Source organism: Zosterops lateralis, assembly GCF_965231275.1.
Source record: "Zosterops lateralis genome assembly, chromosome: 8".
NCBI classification, from domain to species: domain Eukaryota; kingdom Metazoa; phylum Chordata; class Aves; order Passeriformes; family Zosteropidae; genus Zosterops; species Zosterops lateralis.
Genome location: NC_139768.1, coordinates 21,053,327 through 21,077,201, shown reverse-complemented (window position 1 = coordinate 21,077,201; position 23,875 = coordinate 21,053,327). Strand labels below are relative to the sequence as shown.

The window sequence follows — 23,875 nt, the reverse complement described above, 5'->3', positions numbered from 1 at the left end:
GATTCAGAGAGCAGAAGACACAAAACTACATTCAACAATTCAAAACAAATATTTAGAGAAAGAAACCCAACTCAAATTGCCCACCACAGTACAGACAAATTACGTGCACATAAAGAGGTGAATTTCCCAGTGGAAGTCAAACAGCTCTGTGCTTCTAAGTGAGGTGAGAACTTTTTCACTACGTAAAAATCCATTTTATTCTAGCCCCTAAAATAAATTCCATTTTGCTACGATAACTTGATTTTCATATTACTATTAAATATTGTAATTTAGACTACTCTAATTATAAGAGTTCTGGATTTTCTGAGATCCCAGCCATAGTAGACGTGATCTGATCCCAACATGCTGGGTTTTGTTGTTCTCATGGAGATCAATATTCAATCTCATAAAGATAAGCACACGAAAATCCAGCCCTGATTTACCATCCTTCCATTTTAACAGAAACAAAACATGAAGGCAGGGATACAGACCAAAGGATGCTGGTAAAGACCAGTTCTCCCATTGCAAATTCACCCCCAGGGCAGTGGGTTCAAGCACTGCAGCCTTCAGGAGCTCTGACACTGCTGAAACGCAGCCACCCTCTCCCACTGCAGGGAACACAACTGAAGGGACTGCTCAGAGATTCTAGCACACAGTCCTACATATGGAAATAATAAATCTGTTCTTCAGCATCTGCTGCAATTCCTGTTGTAGCTCATGCTCATCTTTACCAAAATACCCACCCCTTCGTTCTGCTAAAAGCACTGGCTATATTTGAAATATTGTTTTCTCTCACTTATAGTGCTCACAGAAGCATTTAACAGAAAGAATGTACCCCTGATCCTAAATGACCACAATTTTTCATGGAATTTCTTAAAGCACACACAAAAGGAAGATTTTCAAAACTTTCAAAGTTCATATTGTTTAACAGTGCTCTACTCACTAAAACCTGGAGATTCCATAATTGATGACAGTGTGGAGATATGTTACAAAAGTGACTAAAATATTCAATTAAGTCAGTGAGCTTCACCAAAAGTACCAGAGGCAAGGGAAGTAATAGTTCTGTGATCTTAGAGAACATTCCTGATAAGTTAGTAGTGGGTACCATGCATTTGAAAAAGGCTTTAAAAACATATTTCTGTCAGTAGAACTTGCCTATCATTTCCTATCACGATTATATTAACAGCTAACCTTTGTCATCTGCACTAATTTCATGCTTGCCTGGTTTTTGATTATGAGATTTAACCACATTTCTTACTAGAACTTATGCTTCATATTCTTAATACGAATAATTATCTGGGAATTGCTTGAGTACTGTTATAAATTCTGTTATACTGTCATAATTTTATTTAAAAGCAGATATAGAAATCAAGTGTTTTGTAGCTCTCCATTTAGGATATATTTAAATCATAGATAATAAAAACTAACAATTATTGAACAATCAATTTTCATGGATGTTAGATATGATCTAAAGATGTAAATAATGTTTTCAGAAAATAAAGCTACTTCATATACCCTTATGAAATGTCTAAAATGTCCTGTCATCTATTTAGCTAAATCCATATATTCATATAAGACTTGAAAACACTGAAAATTTCTTTATCTCTTAGAGTCTGAAACAAACAAAAAAAAAAAAAAAAAAAAGTGCCAAACTGCGGGATTTTTTGGGTTTTAGTGGTCAAGGTAATACAAAAATATACTTTCGTTAACTGTGCATACTGCATTTCTTTAGTGTAAGAAAGATCATTCACATTTGCTGCCTGTGAAATCTTCCAATGAGATCAGTACTTCTTAAAAGAAGGTGGAAAGAAAAAAAGTCAGACTCTTCAATTTGTGTGATGGCTAAAAGTCTTCAAGGCACTGAGCACAGCAACACAGATGCCACACTCTCTATAAGACAGTTTGGACTCTGTTACTACTCTTACATTGCAGTTTTACTCTTAGAGAAAAAGTCACTGAACCAGTAGCTGCAACAAAACCTTCCAGTAGAAAAATGAAATTAAATAGGGTGGAGGTTTTTAACAATGCATATAATGGTCAGAAGCACTACAGTTTCAGTAATATTCTGCTTATATTTCTCAGTATAACTTCTATTTATCTTTATCCTATCTTAGAACATTTTTGTTCTAGGATATACAATATCAGTATCTTGGTAGATCAAGCATTAATTGCAGAGCTAATCACAGATTTTGCGCTCTATTATGTATAGTTTTAAATAAAGTCCTTACAGAACAATACTTTTAAACCAGTTCATCTTGATACATCAGGACAGTTCTAAAAATGCCTGTTTTGATGTTTCTGATTCAAGCAGTAAAATGTCCATTTCATCTTTCAGTCTGGAACACAAAACCTATAAAGGAACAGTTTTAAACTGTACTTCTGTCTGGTTGTTGAATAACTGTTATTGTCAAACGGGTCTATTTGCTGCTTTGGCCAGGCAGGGTGAACAGCAGTTAGCCACATCCTCAGAAATAGAAATATAATACTGGATGGGAGAAATGCAAATGCATGTTTATCAAAGCATGTTAAAATATGTTTTATTATCAAGTACATTCAAATTGTCCTTAAACACAATTATTTTCTCAATCAATAATCTTAGTAAATATGGCCTGAGTTATTACAGTTACCACCGTGATTTGCCACAGTCACAATATACTTCATTCCCTGAGGTATAAACAAAACCCCACAAATAAACAAACCTAAACCCACACAAAACAAGAAAAAAACAAACCCTTATTAAAATTATTCTTTTAGGCTACAAGCTGTTGACATCCCAGTTGTGCATTTACCCAGAACAAACTGCATGAGATAGACCATCACACTGGGAGAGACAATGCCACAGAGATGGCTGCACCACCAAAGAGCTTATAGTTCAACCTTTTCTGAGGCTGCACCAGGGCACAGAGCACCGATGCTCTTGGTTTATCTCTTCTATTTGTCACAGGATCCCGCTGGTCTATTGTACTTCATTTTCTTCTATATGGGTTTGTAATCTAAACCTTTGCGTAATCATCATAAGTTTTAGAGTGCGGAGTCTCCCCATGAAAAAAAGAGAAAAAAACCCAAAACACACACACAAAAAAACAAAACCCAAAAACCAAACACCCAACACACCACTAGACTGACCTTTAGGCAATCACCATTTTGGTGCTCTGTTTGTGGTGAATGAGGAGAAATGGGATGTTTTATATCACCTACTAAACTCCTCTCCATTAGCCAATGCCTTGAGTACAGAAAACTTCAGGCTCTGTTCATTTCTGTGCCCATTTTGGCAACAGCAATAAACAGAATTTGGACCATTTACAGTATTTAAGAGTCTGATTCTTTGGGTACAGTTCCCCTGAGCACAGTGATTAAAGTCAACAAAGAAGCCATACTGTGAACTTGAGAAATAAAGTCATGGTCATTCTAGAAATACAGAAATGGACATACCTGCCTGTCACTATTCACATTTTGTGTACACATCATGCTTATTGGGAAGTATCTTCACAGCAAGATTTCAAAGCACTGTAACTAATCCATGTATATTCAAATTTGTGACATTTTATAAGATAGCTGAACTTTTAAGAAGTCTTTCAGTGGAGTTTTGTTCACATTCTAGAATAGTTGTTCACTTGCAGTTGAAGCCCATCCCTGCATTGCTGCCAGAACCAAATCTCAGGCACCAGCTACTGCCTTTCACGATTAATCTCTAACACATAAAAGCATTAGAGGTGCTGTGCTTTATTAAAAAAAACCAAGCTGTTGAACAGAGCAATCATTTTTAATAATTCCATAGAAGTGTTTATAGAAAAATCACACACAATAATTAGTTGAGTTTAGCTGGCTTTTCTTAATCACTGCAATAGATGGCACAAATCCAGCTAAACTTTAGGAGGTGTGAAGAGTGTACCACTGAATATGATACACACAATTATACAATGCAAAATTCCAGCAGCTGCCTTTAACTGGCCTGGACCCTCCACTGGTGCAAATTAGGGAACACAGTTTGAAGGCCTCCTTTCATGAATTTCTCAAGACTCAACAGCTGGTTAAGATACGGTTTGATGGTAAAGAATCATCAGGATTTCAGACAGAAGACAAAGAAAAGGAATTTACCTGAAGAAGGTGACAAAGAACTGCACCAGATCCATGATAGTATTGTGCTGTGAGAAGGCAATCTGCAAATAAAATAGAAGTAAATTATAACATTTTCAGACTCAATAGCTCTTTTTAGGCAAGGGCTTTATGGCTCCATGGATGATTACTTTCAGTAATTTCAGTCTATATTGCACACACCTGCATTTATGATAAAGTGAGATGAGCAACTAATTCCCACATTCTTGCTGATCTCAAAATTCAAACAATGGAAGATAATACTTTTAGTGAAGTAAAGTTAATAGAAATACCCACTTAATATGAACAATAAAAACAATATGAAAAATATTAAGAAATCATATTGTTACAAATTGTCTTGTTTATAGTCAACAGTTTTGACCAACAGCATCTTCCATTTTAATAACACTGAAACAAGTTTTAGAGAAGACAAACAACATACAGCACTTAAAATTAATGCATTTAAAATATTTTAATTGTATAATATTAAAATTAATGCATATGTTAATTTAATTTTTAAAAAATATAAATCTGGTGCATAATAAAACAGTTTCAAAGCAAATTACTTTAAAGACAAAGTAATAAATTTTCTTTTGGGCTACATTTTTACAGCCTCACCAGAACATGCATTAGTTCAGCTCCTCACTGTAATTTTTGTGAATATTTAAGAATTATCTCTAAGACAGCATATACATAGAGACATTCACACTTGCATGCAATATAGCCTATAATTATTTTTGTAAGTACTTTTTGCTAATGTTAAGAACCGCATTTAATATTTATGTTATATCTACAAATATCCATAAGTCCCTGTCTTGCTCTGGTTTTCAGTCTATAATTATCAAACTAAAGATATAGAGAATCTTCTACTTTGAATTGTATCAAGTGTTTAGTTAACTGTATTTGCACTCTTTTCAAATAATTGTTGGGTTTAAAAATCTTCATGCATTTAAGATCTGATCTGGACTAGTAATTACCCCAAAAAACTCTGAATCCCTTTCATAGCTCACTTGTGACTTTTTGAAATGATAACTCATGATACTCAAAAGTTTACTTTTTTTTTTTCTTTTTTTTCTTCTTCTTATTTTCCCCCTCCCAAGCTATGCTGCGTCTTGTGCCAGCTAAACACAGTTAAACATAGATCAATTACCTAAAAGATAACATCTGAGAAAAGACCAGAAGACTTCTTTGGCCCAGTATAAAGTGCATCCCAAGCACAAACGATTGATCAAGTATATCTTGAACAAAAATGAAAGCTTCCAAATTCATTTTTTTATGTATTTTAAATGCTGTCTGGATTTACTTCAAATACTATTTAGTGCTCAAATTCACTCCTGGTGTTTCCAGAATGTTTTTTACAATTACCATACTTTAGGTGATGAACTAGCACAAGGAGAAAAAAACACGCCAGTTTTGATAGAGTTCACCTTTTGTGACCTGTTCAAATGCTTTTTGTTGAAGGAGCATTTAGATTTTGCATTACTACAATTATTTTCATTCAAGGTCTCAGAATTCCTTAACAGCCTCTGCGAGTCCAGAAACAATTCCAGTCTGCAATCAAACCCTGCAATCTAATCACAATCATATCAGGAAAGTTTCACCTCAATTTTTTTTAAGAAACTACAGAAACTACTCTATTTCTCTTTTCCAATACACAACAAAAATGAAGCAGATTTACAGCAGTTCAATGATTTTATATAATTATCAATAATTAAATTATTTGCATAGTCCAAAGCTCAGGGATATAAAGTTTTTGCACAAAAATGGACACAAAAGGAATGATTCCACATTTTCTAACTTCTATTAACCTAATCATCTACTCAAGATAAGTGCAATGTTCTCCTGCTGGAGTCCATGTTTGTAAATTTGTAGAAGAACATTTGTCTATGAGACTTGCTAGATTGGTTGTATGGGATTTTCCTGATAGTCCTCATACTTTAAATCAGAAACATAGTTAGATAGAAAGTTTCATCCCAAAGGTAATTTCCAATTTTAATCAAACATCTTCTAATAATTACATGAGAGTTCATGTTTAAAAGATGAACTACAGTATTTTCTGAACAGTATCATGTATCTTTAACTAATTTCAACACAGAATATTAACAAAAAGAATACATATTTTAATTATAAGTAGATGACAAAGAAGCAAGTAAATGTCATGAACCTAGGAATGATACAAAGAACCATAATACAATTAATAAGGTTTATTTCCATTGGGGTTTCATAAAGATATGAATGTAATTGTCTTTTTGCTTGTGCCTATATAGATAAGGAACAGGAAAAGAAAAGTTTTTCAACCCAAGGTTTTCACTTTGGACTTAAAAATATTGGAGACAAATATCTGCTTCGTTAATTTGTATCATACGTTTGTTGCTTTCAGTTTCCCTAAAATATCAAAAAAGTTTTGTGGATCCCACAAACATTACCCCTGTCTTCTCTTACAAAGAAGGAAGAAGATAAATATCCTTTCCATCATTTCCTACGGAACAGAACCAAGTGCTGTATGGAACATAATATTTTATAGTAAAGGATAATCTCTATGAGTTATTATTATCATTACTGTTATTGTTGTGGGCTGCAATTGTATTCCATCAGCTCAAAGTAGCACCAATATACTACAGATTAAATGCAGAAAACCTAGACAGAATGAAAAGATTCCAAAGCCAAGCCAAATGTGGGGTTTACATATATATATACACAAACACATATATAGATGTGTTCCAGCTCAACGTCTTAAGAAATAGAAAAGCCTATGAAGAAAAGGCTGATGGATGAGTGATAAATGAACTGTGGGGATTCTTCCAACAAGCAAAAGATGTCTATCTTTTTTCTCTGCCACATTAAAGTTTTTGAACAATATGGTTTTAAAAAAGCAAGCAAACAAACTGTTGTAACAATATGTGGCCAAATTGGAAGACAAGGCATTGTGACTGCTGGCGAACCCTTTACACAAATTAAGGATTCAAAAGTCAGATAAGCAGCAGAATATGCCAGAGAGCACCAACACAAGGATGCACTGCAATCAACATTTCAATGCATGGAACTTCTTAACTTTCATGTTTTGTTTATGATGTAGGAAATACACTTTACACTGAATAATGATGGGTCGAATAGGTCTGTTGAAAGAGGAACAACTTCTCAACACAGATTTTTCCAGCCTTCAGAAGTTAATGTCTGCAGGAATGGATTCATTTTTTCCCATTGCTCCAGTTCATCATTACCTTGACTATCCCATGCAGCAGTAATAGAGTCCTACAGAACAATAGGTCAAGATCTGTTCCCCAACAAAAATGAGACAATCTTGAAAGTCTAACTCAGAGACAACTTTCATATGGGAATAGCAAGCCTGCCCTTAGAACTTCCTGCTTTATTTTAGAAATACAGGTGTCAAGAAGTCATCTCCACAATTCTAATGACACCAATAGTGCAAAAGGAAAAGGAACACTAGGCACTAAATCAAAATTGCACGTTTGCAGAAAACAGGAATCTAATCCATGAAAATATTTCATATATTCAAATAATGTACACGAAAAGCAATTATAATCTGTGCTCCATTTCATGACATTACCCGCTAAAGCAAACTCCTATCTGCTCAGGCTCTCAAATCATGAACAAATATTTCCATTAATACAATTTTTCCATCTTCCACTGTTAACAAATTAAAAATGAACAAATAAGAGAAACTAAAATAAATACATGGCAAAACTCTGATAGAAGGTCTAATTATTAAACCTGGAAACATAATGCAATAAGGTCAGACATAACCCAAACTAAACTGCCTGGACTGTGTTGATTATACAGACTTAAACCTGCAGAATTATTACTTCCTTCAGTATCATCAAAACCATAATTTAATTTCTTCTTGGATAAAACTATTATACACTCCCACATTGGTGCTAGGTATGTATTGAATCAGAAGAAATGGATACTGACTGAACATAAAGGGTGACATATTTTGGTGTCCATCATCTTTCATATTTTCTTCAGGGACACTTTCTGACTGAGGCAACTTTAGATAAAAAATATGAAAGTCAGCTGAGGAAAATAGTTGTGTAGATGGCTACATTTTTGTGTATAATTTTTTTTTTATAAGAAAAATGTAAAAGATCAAACACTGCGATAATACGGAATAAGGATACTAGAAAATTTAAACGCAAATTTTTGAATTTACGTTTCGTTGTACAAAGTGAAGTTTAGATATCTACTCTGCAGAAATATGACTGCAGAGACCCAGGTATAAACTGTTTTTAAGCCATCACTATGTATTACAAATAATTTTGTGGTGGGGAATAGTATCTGTGGATATCTTCAAACTCAGTGAATACATGACTACTGAATAATCAGTAGTTACAAAGGAAAAGATACTCTGATTTTTTTTGTGCAAATATAAATACAAATATAAGTACAATTATATATTGGGATATCTTTAGAGAGAGTAAAAATGGTTCTGACTCTTCTTTCACAATGAACTTCAACTATGAAGAGCGGCATGCAAAAGTGAGAGATGGATAGTAAGAAACTGTCAGTTTCCCAATAGAAATATTTAACAGGCAAAGCACAAAATATATTTTCCTTTCCATAGGAAAAGAGAAATTCCAAGAGAACATGGTAAGGAAAGGATAAGATTACCAATAAATTACATCTGTCTAAATAAGAGAAATATTAAACTCTTGGAGGCTAAAAGTGCCTCACATTTATTTCATATATTGTGTTTTCTAGAAGTTGAAAATTTGAATTTTGCCATGGGGAATATATCTAATCTTGTCCCATGTGTGAATCTAGTCCAAATTAGTCGGCTAGCTTATAATAATCAGCAGAGATAGGAAGGTGCTTCAGAGGTGAGTGACTCTAAAATAGATGTGGAACTCTCATAGATTGGAAGGAATTACCCTATGGAGCTGCCATTTCTATCCACTAACAACACTGGGATTCTGTGATTAGTTTAGACTATAGACCTAATGTCAAACTTAGAATATAAATAATGTTAGGTGAGATAAATTTCTCCCATGGTTTGTAAGTACTCACTGGGTATTTCTGTAAAACAGTGTAATGATAAAATAGGCAAAAGAAATATTTGTTGTTGGGATTAAAAGATTTGAGAAGCAAAAGCTAAGTGGCTACTAGCAGAATCCTACTTCCTTCTGCTGTGTTAATGCCTGTAAAGAATTCAGTCTGATGTTGACAAACAGTCCTCCCAGATGATAAGATTCAGTGATAACAAAACTTTCATACTGATAACATAAATAGAAATGAAAGATAACAAAAAAATTCAGACTTCACATCAAGATTTGATAAACAGCTTCCACAGATTATCTCTGCATGCTGCAACCCTGTCTCTCATGCTGGCACACATTACATTATCCAAATACTCACCCCTTCATTTCTCAAAAAATGTAATAATTACAGTTCATTATTTCCACTATTCAGAGTCATAAAAGGCTGAAAGACAATCTGGTTTTGTATTCACGTAAGATGAAAGACATCCCTAAACAAGGTTATCACAGTTGAACTTTTTCCCTACCTAGTAGGCACTTTATCTATTAAATTCAATATACATATTCTACTTTATTCAATTTTGTGCTTGTGAACACATATGAACAAACATATAACACACAGAAAAGTACAACATTAATAAGCTCCAGGAAGTGAGGAGAGAATCTGGGGGAGGGAACAATTATTTAACTTACAGTTTTCTTTCGGGTGCAAAGCATTTTCACAATGATTCATATGGACATTATTAAGAAATTGAAATATTGAATATTAAAATCAATGAAAGAATGGAAGAAAATTAAAAGACATAGACAAGAGACAAATGACATGCTTCAAAATTAAATTTAAAAATAAGATTAAATGTAATTGGCACAAAGACCTATAGTGCTGAAAAGTTATTTTAGACATAAATCTTTGTAGGATTGAGTTCTCCTACAAACTGTGTGAAACAGCAGATTTCTAGACAACATCTTTCAGAACTCTGGTTTTTAAAAGCCTGCCTAGATTAAATGGACAGGATGAAAAATTAGAAACAGAAGTGAAGGGAATGAAGTGAGAAAATTTGTCAGGCAGAGCTGAATGATTAAATTCTACTACAAAGAGAAGCATTGCATGACGATATGGTTTTGTTTGTCAAGCTACATTAAGGAAAAGCCATTTTTGTCACTTGCTAGAATTGAATTTTCCTTTCAACCCCAGGTTTCAGCTTTCTTGGTATGACTTCTTCTGACATCTTATTATGACTTGATAAATTAAAGAGTTTCCCATTAGGAAAGCTGCACCTGTTACGGAATGTGCTCTTATCATCAGAGAGTCACAAAAACAGGGATGGGGATGAACATGACGAACAGGTTCAGCTTCCCTCTCAAAGCCAGGCTACTGCCAGCATCAGGTCAGGCCAACGTGCCTCTTCCCAGTAAGTTCTGTAAATCTCCAAGAGTGGACCCAGAAAATTTGTTTCAATACACCAATGCTAACACAATGAATTTTTTCTAACGTTCAATTGGAATCTCCCAAGGTACAGATTCCACTTCTCCTTGTATTCTGAAGTTTATAAACAGAAAAATGTCCTGCATGTAAGATATTTTTCACCTTCTCTAAATAAATTAATAACTTTATACTGAGCTGTTTGAATGACTGCAGAACTTAATATGATGGTCACGGCATCTAACATCCATGCCTATGTGTATGTGTAGAAACATCTATAACAGAGATGGAAAACATGCTGCTAAAATGATAAGGTTTTTTTCAAATTTCTCTAAGTGTTTTATTTTTTACATCTACAGTAGAGCTGGTTCTGCTAGACAATCTACCAGTTAACAAACTGGCTGGTCTCCAGCCTAATAAAAATGATAATAAAACTTTTATAAGGCTACAAAAGCTGAATTTTTAAAATTTATGCAATGTTTTGTTCATTTTAGAAATCAAATACATGGTTAGAGAAGGCAAAACATGCCCTGAATTTTGCATAAAGATCATGCCATTCAAAATAATGTATGTAAAACCCATTGTGAGATGACAAGAAAAGGGCAAAGCATTTTCTTAAACATGAAGAGAGTAATTTCCCAAAGTTTATTGTTATAAATGTAGAGCATGCTATAAAGCTGTTGGAGCTGTGGAATAAAAATTTTGTATTTGCAATGGCACTTTTCTTGATTACTGTGGATTAGCATATTTATGAGGTTACTCAGCCTCAGGTTTAAACCCACAAATCAAAGGTTTATATCGGCATGGGTAATGGATTACACAGGAGTCTATGGTCTACGATATCCCAGAGGTATCTGTCTTTCAGAAGATTTATGTATATAACACCACTTTGTAGAAATTACACTTCTGATCTTTTGCGTGGTACTTGGTGATTCCCCTCTCTAATGTCTAAAACAACCAAAAAGCAGCGTTCTCAGTCAGCAGAGAAATTCATTGATGTATTTTCTTGTTCTCCTCCTCACCTTTTGATAACACCATGAAAGACAGAGGCTCTAATTCCTTGATGTACATAGCACTGCTACAATGAGAGTAGAAGTCATTGGGAGCATATTTGATGCAATTACTTCTGAAAACTGCATTCCAGCAGCTATCCTCAACACAAATACTCAAATTTTGTTCATCCTATGAACAGCATTGTGATAGAACACACATAAAATTTTTTAAAGTTTCACTTTTTCTCCACAGGTGAGTGCTGATTACATTACTATCAGTGGTAAATACCTACTGACTTCCTTTTGACTTCAGAGAAACCAGGATTTCAGAGCAGAATGCTAAGACAAGAAATTGAAATTCTTAATCCAGCCTCTCATGAAAGACTAACCAAAAGAGAACTCAGGTAGGCATTTTCAAGATGTGTGTACCCAAGTGAATCTTTTCGATCATCATTGTAAATGACAATGGAAAACACCAAAATCTCATTAAACTCTACAGAGGAAATGTTCTTCAGCTTTATTATTATTTCAATCTTCTACTGAAGATCCACATCTTGTAGAAAAGAAAACCGAATTATGCAAAGAAGAGTAAGGGAGTGGTTTGTATGTGGATGAGAATGAAGAGAACCCACAATAACCAATATAATTTAGAAGAGCCAACGTAAAATGTATGAGGAAAAATCTCAGATTAAGCTCTCTGTATGAAATATTTATTCCACTGAAGGAGAAGTGTGAGGGTTTGGATGTCAGGGATGATGTTCACTTATCTATACAAGGGGCAAGAATATTGTAACAGATTTTCTGCTGAAAGAACAGGAGGCCACACTAATGAGAAAATATTAATTCCTTCAAATAAAGCGGAAGTGGTTGACTAACCTAAAAAACACCCAGCATATGAAGTAAGACACTATATAACATATAAGCAAGAAAATTACTACTATGTTTATCCATGAAGAGGTGATCAAAATGCAGGAAGTGAGAACTGAGACTTTTACAAAATAAATTAAAATTAAATTGTGAGGATTAACAGAATAAATTGTGATTCAATTTTGTTATGTTAATTTTACTCTTTCATTTAACTTTTATCATTCACTTGAAACTGCTATTATAGTGCAAGCTATAATAATTTTGAAAAAAAAAGTAGATTCAACTGTCAGCTTGAGACTTCACTCACCCTCATAGTACATTCTATAGAGCCAGGCTGATGGATCACTGACATATCACTGAGGATACGCTGTCACAGTCAGAAGAGTATTTGTACAGAAGTGCAGAGAAACGTGTAATGAGAATGGCAGAAACCTTTTAACAACTTGCAGGAATTATGTTGGGAAAGGTGCATGAGTACCTGGGTTTCAGGAAGACTCAGAATGATGTAAAACTGAAGAGCAGGGCCATCTCAGCTGAAACCGTTTTCCAATAAACAAGACCACACTGCCTTTTTGGCAATGACATGCTGCTCTACACTGATAGGAACTGGCAACAGTCAGCCCCATGAAACTGCAGCGTTTGTACCCGAAGTTTTATAACTGAAATGTAGAAATGAGAGCGTAATGTATGAATGTATCACCTAGAACTGGGACCTGGAGGATACCTGCAAAGCTCAAAACGATCTCATGGACAAGCAGCAAGGAACTTCAGCCAGATTTATTTTAATTCATAAAGGCCCTACTGTTGAAAAGAAAACAAATATTTCAAGTTGTCAGCACTGAGTGTACTTTTTATTCTCACTTTTTAAAAACTGGATTTCCCGGTATATTTTCCAGAAGCTGTAATTGTTTAATCAGGCTTGTGCAAATACACAATAACCATTTGTCTGTTGAACAGCTTTAACAAAATCAAAATCCAAAGAAAAGAAACATGTTTGCAGCTAGAGCACGTCATGCCTTCAGAGAGAAAAATGAAAACAGTTTTCAAGAGCCCTACATAATTATGATGCTGGCCTGTACTCTGTCGAGACATGGGTTGTGCCTTTTCCTTCCTCATGTTGAATACTCCATACCAACTTAGGGCAGAAATGTTAAGGTCTGCTTTTGGGGGTGATCGTTCTGCTATTGAGATTTTTTTCACTTGAGTAGGAAGAGAGAGGGTGCCTGCATAGATGAATTTGATCTCAAAAGAGTGAATATCATCCTCTGACAGAACAAGTATATATGAGTCAGGGCAAAGATCCTACATGCAAAAAACCCACATCAGAAAGATAAATTCAGCTTCTGTTACATAGACGTTTACTTTGGAATTCTGAAATGCCTCATTTGCTGTTCTCAATCTAAATGGCAGGGGAGCAGGCAATAAGTAAGAAACTTATTTAGAAGAGTAAGTCTAATAAAAATCAGGTATCTTCCAGCCTTCCTCTATACCTCAGAAAAATAGGAAAGGAAACATTTTCCAAGTGCAATCTGGTAAATTTGAGGAAATCCTCTAACAAAACTTCACTAAAAAATCAAAGCTACAGAACATAGCTCTGTATGTCCTATGAGCTGTGAGCTCAAAGATTTATTTTAAAAACAACATCCACAAAATTTTTAATAAGAGAACAAGAGAGATGATCCCAAAATATGCCAGCTGAGGGAAAAACACATTAAAAAGTGTCCCTGTTATCAGACATCACCAAAGGAAACAGAAGAAATTAGTGGATCAATTATTCACAGAAATTACAAAAATTTTTAGACAAAATTTTAGAACAAATTATGGGGGGTTCTACAGAGAGCTAAGAAATTTGAGGTCACTATTTTCTCCCATAACTACCAGTTTTAAAAAATTGGCTGAGCTGGCCCAAAAAAACATTAAAGAGTTTGGATGAGCCTTTAAAGGAAAAATTACTTTCCTAAAATTTGAAAAATGGGAAAAGGTCCTGGTTAAAAAAACAAAACAAAAATGTGAAAACTTGGTTTAACCCTGAATTATTTTTTTTTCTGCAAAGGTTTAGAAACTAAAACAATGCATCTTTCTCCAAAAATTTTCCCACAAAATTATCTAATTTGACAAACTCCAATTATCCTACTCCATAAGTCTTACCAGGCTTTTTTAAGAGAGGTATGAGCAGGGCACAAAGGAACAAATACTTTAAAAGACAATTCAGTCTCTCTGGCTCTAAGTGCAGGCAGGTATTGAAAAAGTGAAGTTAAGAAATTAAAATCATACTCTTTACTCCCTGTAGGGTGAACTTCTCACATAAAGATGTTAAAGGTATCTATCTTGCCAACAGTCATTTGTAAGAAATATCCTCAGAGTATTCCAGGAAAGATTTTCACTATGTTTTCTGGGACAAAAATACAGCAGAAAGATGTCTTCAACTAAATGCAGTGACTACTCTCAAAAAGAAGGGGGTTTTTTCTCCTTAATGATTACAGAAATTCCCCAGATATTTACAAAACCCCTTTTTCCAAATGAGAACACACTCATGGTTTTCACTGAGACAAGAACATACATATAAAAAAATAGAGATTTGTATATTTATTATTTCTGAGAATGAACGTTTAATTTGTTTCTAGCTGCAAGTAAGGGTTTTTGCAATTATTTTATGCATCTGTAGAGGGCTTAATGCTGATTTATGTTGTTTACTGAAATCTTGACTTAGTCTGGTGGAAAACCACGTGATCATATTCAAGGGTTACAAGTGATTTCCACAAATGAGATGTTCTATACTGCAAAACTCTTTCAATACAAATCATTCCCAATAATAATTTAAAAAACTCCACTAAGTTAAAAGTGCTTTATATACCAATTGTCTTTTTAAGCTTCAACCTAAATCCATTCAAATTGAAAGGCAGTAAATTCCATTTAAACATAAGAATGTTTTTTACTGCAAGGAGGATCGAAGACTGGAGCAGGCTGCTCAGACAGGTTGGGTATTGATCCTCAATCCTTGGAGATATTCAAAAACTGACTCAACAAAGCCCTGGACAACTTGCTCTAGCTGACCCTGCTTTGAGGGGTCAGACAATCTCCAGATGGTCCTTTCCAACTCCAGAGGTTCTGTGATTCCATGAATAAGCATGATTATTTCCCTTCCACGGTTGTTAGTACAGGTTATTAGGTCTCTGTGTCAGTAACAGAAGAAAAGACAGAAAATGGATTTCTGAAAGATTTAATTTCCTCTCCATTTTTCCAAGGCTGGCAAGTGCAGAGACATCCACGCTGAAAGTGCTCACTTGAAACAACAAATGCTATCTACTTCAAGTGAAACTTAACCTTCTCCATGTCTTGTACCAGAAAGTATAAAGCTTTTTCTTCATTTTAAAGCATAAAATACATCTTGCATATGTCTGTTTATATCACAAGAAAAGAAAAAAAGGCACCCACTGATATTTTGGCAGAAACTGACAGACACTTAGGAGCTTGCTACACTGAAAGTTCCTGAGAGATATGCCCTGATTCTGGTAATGATGACAAATACTTTGATCTAATATAATCTATACATTTACTGCAACACACTATTACAGGAGCACCACTTCAATGTTTATAGTTTGTGAAGAACGCTTCTCTGCCTTTTATTATTGGCCTGAAGAATTGCACTGGGAAGTGTTATCTGCTCAGTGACTCCAGCTTTGGACAATGCCATTCATTTCATCTTCCAGAGGTTCCTCCAAGCCTCAGCCACCGTGTGATATGATACCATAATAAGCCACAGTTATTACAGTTTTAAAATGATCTTTCAAAAAAAAAGTTTATTCATTCTTAATTGCTGTATTTCCAATCTTGGTCTTAAAAACCAAAACCAATTGTTCAAATCTGCTTAATATCCTTCCAAAATTAGCCAACTGAGAGATTTTAAGTGTTCTGAAATTGAAGCTTAATTAATGTACAACCAAAATATCATTGCATACCTTTTCATAAGAACTATATAAAATACAAACTGCTGTCTGCTATGGTATTTATGTTATTAACTTGTTTAATTTTGACTGTTTATTAACTTTTTATTTATTGTGATGAAAAATCTTAATGCCAAGGATGAAAACATCTCAATATTCAATCATAAACATTCCTGATGCCTTTTTCCTATGAAATGAAGACACTCTCCTTATTTTCCTTTACATCTTATCTACTAAAATTCTATCTATAGATTTTAGTGACTTTTCAAGGTCACCAAATATTTGTTGTGCTATGATTTGAAAGCCTGATAGGAATCAAAGGTACCAGAACTCAACTGGAATTTCAGGTCAACTTCTTTATTGAAGGTTGATAGGTTTTGGTCTGTTTCCTGGGCGAAGTCATTATACCAATATTTCATCTGAACACCTCTTAAAGATGCTGGATATAAAATGTAACAATTCTAATTGAAGTCATAGGCAATCGAAGCTCTCAAATCAAGGGAAAAAATCTTAATAATTTTCCATAATTCTTTCAACATAATTTAGCACAAATGTATTTCCTACTTAAAATTCAAACTGCCTGACAAATTTCAAGATCAAGTATTTAAACAACAATTCATCTATTGTTTGGGATCCAAACTTTGAGCAGATAAGAAGAATATTTGAAGAATTGTAATAAAATTGCACAACACACTTCTAAAAAAACCTCAAAACCTAACGTTTTCCATAGTGATATCTGATATTCCTAGTTTCAGATTCTTATCCCACACCAAAGTACTTGTAGTTCATCCATAGGCAAAAGTGATCTACTAAAGAACAGAAAATCTCTTAGAAATCATTACTGCTGTCGATTGGACTGTCATAAAAAGCTGATTGAGAGAGTAAGTCTTGCACATTTTAATTGTCGTTAGAGATGTGCTTTGAGGAACAAAGCCTGAGTTCAAAGATGAGGCTGCAGTCTGTAAGTAGATAACAATTAAAACTAGAGTAGAGAGACTAGAGTTAAAAATCTGAGTTCTGGAACACTCAAAATTAACTTTTTGAACCTGCACTTTGTATAATGTCCAAAGCACCAGCAGCTCCATCAGACTGGAAGAATGAGAACCTGCATCAATTTGGCCAAGAGCTCTCATCCATCTGTTTGGGAGTAAGTCTCACTTGATGGGTCAAGAAACACCTTACACCTGAGTACCTATTTCAGATGCAAAATTGCTGGGATTATATGTATTTTTCTATTAGACATCCAAAGGAGAAGCTCTCTGCTTTATAAAGAATAAAGATAATAGCTACATAAATGCTACAATATTTAACTTGTTGAAAGAAAAATTGCACCTTTATTTTTTGAAGTCTGTTCCAATGCTGCACTTATGTCATATAACAGAGCTTGGTTTAAAGTATAAGTATCCATAAAAAGGTGATATGATAATATCTTGTGCTAATGGTGCCATTATCAAGCTATAAAATGATGCCATTATTTTGCCCAACCGTGTGGCTTCATGCCCAAGGCCGTTGTTCCAGCTGGGAAGAACAACTCACAGTAATATGGCATATTATGAAATTTCCCTAAATATGTAAAAGGTTTCAGAAATGGAGTGCATTTATGCAAGCCACACTATTATGTAATAAAACAGTCTCCTGATTTATATCTGAGAGTAGGAAATCATGTCAAACCATCCCTTTCTAGGACTCAAAAAATGAAATATGCATTTGAAAGCTAACTAAAACGGAAAAGAAGTTGATATGGACCTCATCCTCAACCACCTTCTATAAAAATTATTTCCCACACATTCTGGAAGTAAGCCAGTTGTCAGAATTTAGGGTGATAAATGATAAACAGGTCAGTGGTCAAAAACTAAAATTTCCTTCAAGTTCTCAAAGCAGCATTTAACGCATAAAACCCAGTGACTATAAATACAGCCAAGTATGACATCTGCAGCATTTCTCCTTCATCCTGAATCCTGTCTAGTTTATGTACACAAACCGTAAGACACCTCTTACTCTGAGCATCCTTGAGAGTCAGAGAGTCCCAGCTTTGTCTCTCAAATTCAAGAAAAGACGAGCTGACAGACCTGCAATGGCATCTTTACAAATTCATTATTAACATCTGGCCAGTTACTAGTTTTGTACTTCAAGCATGATCATTATTCTTCACGCTCACAAATTGAAACTGCAAAGGGAAGAATAATTCTTGGCATCATTCTCACATAAGAGGCAAATCTAAATTATGACATCAGTTGCAGATTGACTCAGTAGTAAATTACCAAATCCAATTTACTCAGGACCTTGTAATTTAGTTTCAATCTAATTTAATTTAATTTTAGCTGTGATATATAAATGTTGATTAGTAGACTATTGCATAAGAATATGAAGTATTTAAGTTTCTTAAGTTACTAATATTTAAGCTACAGTAGTTTGGGGGGGGGTTGGTTTCCTTTTTTTTTCCCCAAAGGCAGAACTGAACAATATTAGGAACCATACAAGCAAATGTTAATAAAATTAAATCCGCTATCCATGCCAATTAACTCTACATCATAATTTCTGGAATTCAAAATAATTCTGCCTTTGCAAACAAACTAAGTTAGAAATGCACTACATAATTTATACACCAGGCCATACTGATAAGGGCTTATTCTTGTGAAAGGTATGACTACAACTCCTGCTCTTCAGAAGTCAAAGATACTTAAGTTTGAAAATTAGATTTTTTTTTTATCATCTGATTATCTCTCAGAGAGCTTACAGAGTTCTCTGATCTTTTTGATTTTGAGATGTTCCAGTAGTGAATGAAAGTACAATGAAAGGACACTGTAAAGAACGATGCAAACACACACCAAAATGTCACCTGGTTTTTCCCTGCTTTTGCCATGTTGTACTTACTGGTCTTTACTTCAAGGCAGGTGAACAGTAAAAAATAAGCTATGAGAAGCTGAACTTAACACATTTTCACAAATACAAGCATGACAAAAATCAGGATAAACCTAACAGTGACGGTCATTGGCTAATTACATGGCTGTTCTTAAACTTAAGCTATAAAGGTCGATTAAAATAATTAATTTGGCAATTTATTTAGAATTTTATGCTGCAATATTCACTAAAAAATTAAAAACTACCATGAAAATAGCCAAGCTACATTGTGAGTTCTGCCCCGGTGCCACCTCCCTTGACATGCTGGCAACACCCTGCTTAAGTCAGCCCAGGTTACCTTTCTCCTTCCCAGGACACAGTGCTGCCTCATGGCTTTTTCTCCCCAGGTGCAGGACAGTGCACTTCCCTTTGCTGAACTCCATGAGGTTCCTGTTCCATTTCTTCAGCCCCTCCAGGTCCTCCTGGATGGCAGCACAGCCCCTTGGCACAGCTCAGCCTCCTCCTGGTTTTTTGTCAACAGAATACTTGCTGTCCCATCATCCAGATGAGACCATTAAACTCCATACTGCTTTTCCACAAATGATGAATTCACTAACAGAGTGCTCCATAGGAACAACTCAAATGGACAGATTTAATTTAACCTTTGGATAAATAGAACCGTTACAATCTACTGCCCTGATACTGAAGTAATTCTGACTTGTATAGGGAAATTAATATGGAAATGTATAGAAATAATTATGTAAAGGAATATACATTATATATATACTCTTTATATATTTATATATACATCTATATATTCTTACATATATAAATGAAAAGTAAATGGCATCAGGAAAATGTACCCACCAGGCCATATCAGGTTGAGGTATCTGTATATGCCACTCAGTTTATCTCTTCTCAATTTATTATCTTCCTGTGCCTACCACCAATTTCCTGACATATTTTATTTCTAGTACAATAGAATAGGAATGGGGAAGGTATTAAATAAAATAGATTTAATATTGTTGAACAAGTTTATTTGAATACTGATGCAGTCCTTGTGAAAAACTAGCTCAGGCTTCCAGTTAAATCTGCTTTGTAACTACATGAAATCTGGTTATGGTGACAGAAGGATTAGTAAATTCCTATTGCGGAAAACTGATGCTGCTTTGCAGCCAATTTTTATGGTCATGTGATAAGGAAAAATAGTTTCAAATCTATAACTTCTAGTGTCATATGAATCTAATTTTTCTGGCAGACATGTCTCATACAAGGTCAGTAGATAAGCATTTTCTGAAAATACCTCAAATTGTCCTATCAGCTTCATAAATTCATATAGTTTAGTTTTTCCTAACTGAACAAACATCACCTATCTTTTTTTTGAGAGAGAATAAAAAGAACAATAATTCCATATACCATTTTTCTCTATTAACTGCACTCAACCCTTTAGAAAAGATAATATACCTTCTGTAGCATCACAAAGCAAAAGTAAGGATTTCACATATAAAGTGATTTGTGAGCAACCAATACGCGATATTCAGGCTACTCATCAGAGACCCCAACCACAGCAAGAATTCGTTTTCATTGAGACATGAATACTAAGTCAATGATATGCGTTTGAAAACAAAATACATATGAGACAGGAAGAAACTACCCTAAATTAACAGAAGATCTCCAATGCTAAAGCTAGATTTTCTACAAAAACCCATACAATAATTCTTTTAAAAGCTGAGCTAAAAAGTTTGCATTACGCATTTCCTAAACGAAAGAATTTCTACTCAAATTTAAAGAATACGATTTTAAAAGCCCTTTAAAAGTGAAGGGGGAGAAAGAGGAAGAAACCAGCATTCCAATGGTGCTCCAGCAGAAGCCAAAGCAGCAGATGCTGTGGATGCTGCACCTGGCACCACCCTGCAGAGCAGCACTCTGACGTGATGGGCACCACCCAGGACAGCAGCTGCTGAAAGGCAGCTTGGATTCCTGACAGAGAAAAGAGCTGAGAAACAGGAAATCATTTCCTTTTATTGACTGTTTACAGTTTTGATTCAGGACAGGGAGGACATCACGATTATTCTTATCAATGGAATAACATTTTTTAAATGTTCATGTTTAATGCCTTTTGCTTGTTTGAAAGGCAAACTCTAAACATAATGGCTGGAAGTGAAATTATTGATGGGATGGGAAGAGAAAAAGGCTTATTTGACAGCAGGAAAATAATAGGAAGTCTACTTTTTTCCTTGAAAAGATTTTAGCATGTAACTTCAGATTAGAAAAAGTAGATATGTAACTACACACAGTATAATGATGCTTAAACCAGAGCTATTACAAATACTCTGTTTGTACAGACAAGGGATTATTCAAAGGGAAACAAAATAATCAAAAAAGATTTTTTTTTACACTAAACTTCTACAACTGCTGCCCAGAAGATTAAAGACACTTTTGTTTTGAAAGGCAAGATGACTGATGGGACAGAAAATTCCTTTGTTCTTCCTGTTTCTGAATATTGGACTGTTTCACTGAGGGAATAAATGTGTACATAAATATGGAACCACATTATTACAGAAATCTGGAATTAGAACACAGAATTTTAAGTGGTTAAGCTTTGCTTTGAAAATTTCCTTGATGACTATGAGGTGCCAACAGATCACTCTGACTGCTTTGCAAGTTGGAGCCTAATGATACAAATGTCTTACATTTGGAACCTCTGAAACTGAAACAAAAATATAAATTACAGCACAAATTAGGATTTAAAATCCTAAATAAAATTTTTAATATACTACACTCAATTACATAAAAATAATACTATCTCTGATTTTGATCTCAATAAATTTTGCATCATTTCACAGCTTTTTGTAAGATATTTTATATGCATTTCATATCAGCTATCTTTGCAAGAAAAGGATGAAACAGAGCAACAGTCTACACTGTAAGGCAGCAAAACTGTCAGCATACATGAAAACCAAAATAGACAAGGACATAAGAAAAAATGTTCTGTTTGATAGTCACGTTTGGTAGAAACACAGCACTTTTTTGCTTATCACATTTTCCTCACAGCTGCATTTTTACTAATCCCAAAACTGAATTTCACCAATATATAAGTTGAATAGTTGAAATTAATTTGACTTCTAAGATATTTCAGCTATAAAAACTGCAATCAATGAAATGATAATACTTCTTATCAAGTCTCATAATATTTTTTCTACATATTTCCATGTCTTCCCTTTTCTTCTGTTAGTTTTTCCAGGACAAGAGCAACCTCAGGGTATGACCTGAAGGAGTCTCCACTCTCCTTGTCCTCTTGAAACCTCTTAGCTTCAACCTCAGAGAGCTTTTGTTTCTCTTTTGAGTTCTAGTGTGCAATTCTGAATCTCCTTCAACAACATCCTTATCTTCTCAGAGCACAGTAAAAGCCCAATGAAGCAAAGATTTTCAAGGCATGATAAAACAGTTCAAGAGTGCTTTTGTATATCCTGATGGACAGTTATTTCTGGTCAGAGGTTAATCAAATATTACCCCTTGCAGCAGCTGGATATTTGCCAGTTCACACCCCAAAATGTCTGGTGCCTTAGAAAAGCACAAGGGCAATTTTCTCAAATTAAATACCCATTTTTAAATTTGCTGAAAAACATGCTTATTTCATGCAAAAACAGATGAAAGCTTACTTACACAGTCATCATAGTAGGGGGGGAAAAAACCATAAGAAACTGAGAAAAATAATTGAAGCTATTCCTTCATTTTTCAGCAGCATACCTTAGTTTCTCTACTTTAAGAATAGGTTTCTCTCCATCACATACTAAATCATGTTTTTATGCCGACTTGTATAAGCTTTTGACTAATAACTAAAAACTTATTTACATATTGAGATTAAAATAGAGAAAAAAATCATAAAGGTAGGTTTGTATGTAAATTTTCATACATTTAGTGTAGTGTGGCACTAAATCCCCCAGTACAACCTGCCATGAATTCAGTGCCAGAGGACACACAAACCCGTGAGCTCCCCAAAATTCATGTGATGACTCTATGAAGCAAATGAAGGTGTCAAATGAAGCAAATTCTATGAAGCAAATGAGTCCCTTTGCACTTCCCCAGTGTGTGTCTTCAGGCAAGGCAACCCCTTGAATTTTCCCTACAGTTTATAACAGCTGTAAAGGATCCATTCATAACCGGATATTAAATACAATCAAAGATAAATAGTGGCTGATACCACAAAAGTCATTCAGAGTGCCCAGATGCTCCAACATCTTCCAAAAAACAGGACCCAAACATGCAGACGACTTAAAAATTCTACACAGTTATGATCTGTGACTTACAGAACCTGTAAGTGGGAAACATATTAGTGAAGAAGAAGGGGACAGAGCATTAGCAATTATCAACAAAAATATTGATTTGGTTGGACAAGAATATGACTCTTGTCATAATTTCTTGATTAAATAACAACTTTGGGAATTTCCTTTAATCTGTTTGATAACAAAATGTCATTTCATTTTGTGTCTGCAGGTCAACCACCTATTACAGAAACATTAGTTCCCATTAGTAGAAACATAATGTTCCCATTAAGCAGTCAAGAAAAAGATTCTCCTAAGCAATATTTTCAGATCAAAGAAATAACTTTGCTACTGAAAGTTCTAAACACTCAGTTATATTCTACCGCAAGTGGCACATTGAATATGAAAGTTTATTTTATCTGCATGATTAAACAAAAAAAAGAAATTACAGTAACCACTGATTAATTTCTAAAAT

At 34.5% G+C, this 23,875-nt stretch overlaps 1 protein-coding gene across 3 annotated transcripts in view; it reads right to left on the bottom strand.

Moving 5' to 3' along the window:
- Positions 1–23,875, bottom strand: part of ATRNL1 (attractin like 1) — a 442,299-nt gene that overhangs the window by 211,688 nt on the left and 206,736 nt on the right. For all 3 annotated transcript variants that reach the window (XM_083866025.1, XM_083866026.1, XM_083866027.1), the window contains one exon: positions 4,078–4,139. In XM_083866025.1, coding sequence (XP_083722151.1) covers positions 4,078–4,139 — 62 coding nt within the window. The remainder of the gene's footprint in view (positions 1–4,077; positions 4,140–23,875) is intronic.